The sequence below is a fragment of the Cebus imitator genome, unplaced genomic scaffold, assembly GCF_001604975.1.
Source record: "Cebus imitator isolate Cc_AM_T3 unplaced genomic scaffold, Cebus_imitator-1.0 Scaffold318, whole genome shotgun sequence".
Taxonomy (NCBI): domain Eukaryota; kingdom Metazoa; phylum Chordata; class Mammalia; order Primates; family Cebidae; genus Cebus; species Cebus imitator.
Genome location: NW_016107633.1, coordinates 465,122 through 471,358, shown reverse-complemented (window position 1 = coordinate 471,358; position 6,237 = coordinate 465,122). Strand labels below are relative to the sequence as shown.

At 53.9% G+C, this 6,237-nt stretch overlaps 1 protein-coding gene across 1 annotated transcript; it reads right to left on the bottom strand.

Moving 5' to 3' along the window:
• Positions 1-1,062: 1,062 nt before the first annotated feature.
• On the bottom strand, positions 1,063-5,366 carry FAM187B (family with sequence similarity 187 member B). Its single transcript, XM_017504155.2, has 2 exons — positions 4,602-5,366; positions 1,063-1,482 (listed from the first exon to the last, which is right to left on the bottom strand). Exons 1-2 carry the CDS (start codon positions 5,321-5,323, stop codon positions 1,074-1,076), a joined length of 1,131 nt encoding a protein of 376 aa, XP_017359644.1. The 5' UTR covers positions 5,324-5,366; the 3' UTR covers positions 1,063-1,073.
• Between the last annotated feature and the right edge of the window lie 871 nt (positions 5,367-6,237).

Genomic DNA, 6,237 nt, shown 5'->3' with positions numbered 1-6,237 from the left:
AGGCATGAACCACCTCGCCCAGCCGCTTCTGAGTCTTGATGTTCTCAGCTGCAAACGAGGTTAACAGTAGCACCAGCCTCATGTCTGTGGGGACATAGCACTTACGAAGGGTTTGAGTTTTGACCACACCAAATATTTGCTATGATTATCATTATTATTGTCTACCTCTGGTTCCCAGGGAGGCCTCTTTAGTTCTCAGCGAATGCTCCCTCATTCTGCAGAAATCTGTGAGCATCTGGGCACCACATGAAGAACTAAGTGTTTTTGCAACAGTGTGTGGTACACGAGGGGTGAGCCCTGCCCTGTCCTGGGGGCAGAGGTTCTGTTCTGGGAGTTTCGTATCTGTCCAGTCATGGCTTCACTGCACTGTGATGGCAATGAATTTTAATGGCATGCATTAGTTTTCACCCTTGCACTCTGCTGAACTGCGTATGATTTCTGGGAACAGCCAGGCCTGGTGATTCCTGCTGGTCAGCTGAGCCAGGCCTGGCGCCTGGTACCGGCAGAAGGGCCGGTCTCCCCTTCCAAGTGTCTGAGGGGCCTCACTTCACTTAAGAGCCGGGAAAAGTGGCGCGTATCTGGCAGTGCCTCTGACTTGGGGAGTGGTGGCTGGGCCTGAAGGCCTGGGCACAGTGGGGAGGCTGGGTGGGCAAGGGATGGGCAGGGAAAGACGGCAGGGCCTGGTGCAGATCTGGGGGGCTGGGGTGCCCTGCTCACATCCCCCACCTTGCCGTCGGGAGAATGGGGTGAGTGAGGAGGATGGCCTTGTTCCATCTCTCCCTCCCTCTGAAGAGCACGGGGCTTGGGCCAGGCAACCTGGCTTCAACTGGAATCCCCAGTCTCAATTTTCTCATCTGTGGAATGGGAATTACTAACGAGTTAACAGATCAGGACCCGACCCAGGGAAGAGCCCGGTCACCCTGGACTGTGGCTGCAGGTCTGACCTGGTTCATGGATATCAGAGCAGGGTGTGGGTGGGCCGGCGGCAGGGGCAACAGAAGAGGCGGCTGTGGCTAGGAGGGAACCATAGGCCGGGTCTGCTGTGCACTGGGGTGGGGTGGGGGGGACTCACTTTATTTCACCATCAGCACCTGTTTGCTTTTCCTGCCTGGGGAAGGGTGCATGAACTTGAGCAGCGCCCCCAGCAGGGCCAGGACGATGCCCACGAGCAGCACCAGCTTTAGCCCCTTAAGCACAGAGTCTGCCCTGCCCTGTGGGGCCTTCCTTGCTTCTTGCCACTGAGCCTCGTTCTCTCTCCACTGAGCCTCGTTCTCTCTCCACTGAGCCTCCAGCGTCTCCGGATTGGCGGCGGGGCTGAACTGGGCCACGAGCTCCTGCTGCACGAAGCACCTGTAGATGGCCGGCTGGAAGACCTGCAGCTGCCTGCCGCCGGTAGAGGGGTCGAGGAAGGTGGTGAAGTCCCGGCCGGAGAGCTGGCTCTCCCACGTCAGGGGGGTGTCATTGGCACGCCAGTTGACGGGCCTGCGAGGAGGACAAAGTCAGGTTCAGGGCCCAGGGAGAAAGGAGGGACGGACGTCTGAAGGGAGGTGGAGACAGCGGCACCCTTCTCCCTGGGGAACAGAAAATAAAGCACCACCCTCCCTTCAGCCCGCCAGCCCATCGAGCACTGTGCAGCTGTCCACCATGGGGTGGGGATGGTGCAGCTGGGGCTCCCTGGGGCTCCCAGGGCTCCACCCCTTGCTGGCTGGGTAACCTGGGCAAATGCCTCCAGCTCTTTGAGCTTCCATTTTCTCATCTAAAAATGACTCTAGACCAGGCTTAGTGGCTCACACCTGTAATCTCAGCATTTTCAGAGGCAAAGGCAGGAGGATGGCTTGAGCCCAGGAGTTTGGGCCCAGCCTGGGCAATAGAGTGAGACCTCATCTCTACAAAACTTAAAAACTTAGCCAAGTGTGGTGGTGCATGCCTGTAGTCCCAGCTACTGCGGAGGCTGAGATGGGAGAATCACCCGAGCCCGGGGAATTGAGGCTGCAGTGAGCTGTGATTGCACCACTGCACTCCAGCCAGGGTGACAGAGAAAGACCCTGTCTCTAGTAATAACAATAATAATAAACTATGTCTTTATGTGCCACAAGGGCAAGGATCTCTGTTGGTTGTGTTCTTCACTGTTTCCCAGGTCCCTAGAATGAAGCTTGGCATATAAATGAGCAGTGAACACGTATTTAGTGGAGAAATTAATCAGACACCGACACATCCATCGTGGCAGAAGAGCAGAGAGGATACTCCACAGACAATATCATAAAAGCATGTGCTCCCAGGTAGGTGCAGTGTGGAAATTTTTATTGGATGCTGGGGCAGGCACTCTAGTCTTTAGTACCCTGACACATCCCGATGACCCCATGTGGCCAGGGGCTAGCAAGACCTCTGCACTGAGTTGGATAGTGGCCCCCAAAAACACATGTCCTTCCCAAAACCTCAGAATGGAACGTTATTTGGGAATTGGGTCGTTGCAGATATAATCATCTAAGATGAGATCATATTGGAGTAGGTGGGCCCTCAGTCCAGTCTGACTGGTGTCCTTTTACGAAAAGGAGAAGGCCGGGCGTGGTGCTGCACACCTGCAATCCCAACACTTTGGGAGGCCAAAGCGGGCGAATCATCTGAAGTCAGGAGTTTGAGACCAGCCTGATCATCATGGTGAAACCCCATCTCTACGAAAAATACAAAAATTAGCCAGGCATGGTTGCGTATGCTTGTAATCCCAGCTACTCGGGAGGCTAAAACAGGAGAATTGTTTGAACCCGGGAGGCGGAGGTTGTAGTGAGCTGAGATAACATCATGGCACTCTAGCCTGGGAGACAGAGCGAGACTCTATCTCAAATAAATAAATAAATAAATAAACAAACAAATAAATAAATAAGAGAAAGAAAAGGAGAAAAGACACAGGGATATAGACACCGGGAAGAATGCCAAGTGATGATGGGCATTGGAGAGAAGCAGCCACAAGCCAGAGAAGGCTGAGGATCTCTGACTGCATCCAGAAGCCAGAAAAAGGGAAGGGAGGATTCTGCCCAGCTCACTCAGAGGGACTCAGAAGGAGCGTGGTTCTACTGACATCTTGGTTTCAGACTCCCAGTCTCCAGAAGGATGAGACAATGAGACAATTAATTTTTGAGGTTTTTTTTTTTTTTTTTTTTTTTTTTTGGTGGTCTCCCCCTTTCTTCTTTTTTTTTTTTTTTTTTTTTTTTTTGACAGGGTCTCACGCCGTCACCCAGGCTGGAGTGCAGTGGTCCAATCTCCCCTCACTGCAAACTCCCCCTCCTGGGTTCAAGCGATTGTTGTGCCTCAGCCTCCTGAGTTACTGAGATTGCAGGTGCCCAACACCACACCCGGATAATTTTTGTATTTTTAGTAGAGATGGGGGTTTCACCATGTTGGCCAGGCTGGTCTCGAACTCCTGACCTTAAGCAGTCTGCCTGCCTTAGCCTCCCAAAGTGCTGGGATTACAGGCATGAGCCACGACGTCTGGCAAATTTCTGTTGTTTTAAGCCACGCAGTTTGTGGTGCTTTGTTACGGCAGCCCTAGGAATCTAAGACAACCCCATTCTACAGATGATGAAACTGAGGCCAAAGTCACGCAGCTGGAAACTGGCAGAGTTGAGACTGAAACCCAAGCCTGGCTGAGTCCAGCGCCCCCATACAGAAACCTCACGAGAAATATGAGAAATGCCGCCCCATGGGCCTCCTTAGATTCTGCAGCGACCTCCCTCCATTCCTATCTCAAGGTCCCTGTGACTCGCACTCCGGAGCTCCTTGTGTGGCAAATGGTATGGAATAGGTACCCCCGAATAGATGGCAAGAGGGTTCACACCCACTTTCCTGAACTTTGGAATTGTGTTTTTCTTTTTCTTTCTTTTTTTTTTGAGACAGAGACTTGCTCTGTCACCCAGGCTGGAGTGCAGTGGCGCGATCTCAGCTCACTGGAACCTCCGCCTCCCAGGTTCAAGTGATTCTCCTGCCTCAGCCTCCTGAAAGCTGGGATTACAGGTGCCTGCCACCACGCCTGGCTAATTTTTGTATTTTTAGTAGAGACAGGGTTTCACCATGTTGGCCAGGCTGGTCTCGAACTCCTGACCTCAGGTGATCTGCCTGCCTCAGCCTCCCAAACTGCTAGGATTACAGGCATGAGCCACCATGCCTGGCCTGCATTTCTTATTAAGGGGCAGGTGGATTGGGGAAGAATAGGGGAAGGAGGGATTTTCCCCGGCTCCTGGCAGGAAGCAAGAAGACGAGTGAGTTCTGGGAGGTAGACCTTGATGGGAAGCCCTGGGGGCACCAGCCTCTCCTCCAGGGTCTCCTCTGACCTTCCCAGGTGAGGCAGGGGCCTGTTGGAGCCCCTAGGCTTCCTGGGCTTTCCCCGTCACAGCCCCATCCTTCTGCCTGGGTTTCTTGCATCCCTGCTCACACCCCCCTGGGCTGTCTCCCCCTCGGACTGTTTAAGACAGGACCTGGCACTGTCCTGATGACCACTGCGGGGCTGACCTGTATAGAATACCCCCTCGCCCCTCTGCACATATTACCACGAAGGAAGCCCCGACCGGAAGAATCTGGCTAGGGGCCAGAGGCAGGGATTCCATCACCTGTAGATGGATCCTAAGGGACAGTTGAGCCACACAAATTCTGTCTCTTCATCAAGGCTGAAGTTGTCAAAAATGACGTAATTCATCTTTAACTGTGTGTTGTTGCTGCACGGGACGTGGCAGGCTTCCACCTGCAGCTCAGGCCGCAAGCGGCTGGACCACACCTGCACGTCTCCCAGATAGAGCCAGCAGGGCATGGCTTCCTCCAGACGCTCCTCAATATAGCAGTACCCCAGGCGCTTACGCTCGCCAGGCTCCTCGCAGTGGTTGCAGTCCTGCCAGGGCTCCCACCGGGTAAAAATGAGCTCTTTGCCGCCCAGATGCAGGGTCTCGTTCTGCAGGGGTCTCTGACCCAGGCCCTTGTGTGTTACATGCAGGATGGTGACATCCTGGAAGTCAATCTCATACTGCACCACTTGGCGGTCATTCTTGTTCCAGCAGTGGTAGAGGCCCGTCTGGGAGGGCAATGGATCTTTAATGAGAAGGCTGCCCTCAGGCATTATTTCCATATTGGAAATATTGGTGAGGCTGGTGAATGTGCCCTTCTCGCCTCGTGTGAATAAATAGTACCAGCGTGCCCCCGAGGAGTTGCAGTACAGGAGAATATCATTGCCGGAGAGGAGGGCCTGTCGGCACTGGTTACCACTGGGGCAGCTGATGGAAAAGTAGAACCCCAGCGCTGGGGCAACAACCTGGAGCAGCAGCCACAGCATGGGTGGCATGGTGGACTGGGGCTGTGGCAGCAGGCCGGTGCCACCCTGGACATTGTGAGGTCACCCATGAACTCTGGCCTCAGCCCTGGGCAGCAGGATGAACTGCAGGCCACCCCATGGGTGTGTGAGATCACCATCCCCTTTTGTTTTGTGACAAGCTGACAACACTACATTTTTTTTTGAGACAGAGTTTTGCTCTTGTTGCCCAGGCTGGAGGGCAGTGGCGCGACCTCAGCTCACCACAATCTCCGCCTTCCGGATTCAAGCGATTGTCCGGCCTCAGCCTCCCGAGTAGCTGGGACTACAGGCACCCACCACCATACCCAGCTAATTTTTATACTTTTAGTAGAGACGGGGTTTCGCCATGTTGGCCAGACTGGTCTCGAACTCCTGACCTTGTGATCCTCCCGCCTCAGCCTCCCAAAGTGCTAGGATTACAGGCGTGAGCCACTGTGCCCCCACTAACCGCACTTAATTTGTCTATTCAAAGTGTTCTCCACCATCTGCCTCCCTTCCTTTCCCAGGGGTGAGACTACATTCCCAGGGATGGAACAAGAGCATGAAAGTGTCACATGTGAACATTCATCACATATTTCCTCAACTCTTACTATGTTCTGGGAACGCTTCTCAGCACTGGGGATAAACTAGTAAGCAAATCCTCTCTGGGGCCAGGCACGCGGGCACGGTGGCTCACGCCTGTAATCTCAGCACTTTGGGAGGCCGAGGTGGGTGGATTACGTGAGGTCAGGAGTTCGAGACTAGCCTGGCCAACGTAGTGAAACCATGTCTCTACTAAAATACAAATATTAGCCGGGTATGGTGGTGTGTGCCTGCAGTCCCAGCTACTTGGGAGGCTGAAGCAGGGGAATTGCTTGAACCCGGGAGGCAGGGACTGCAATGAGCCAAGTTCATGCTGTTGCACT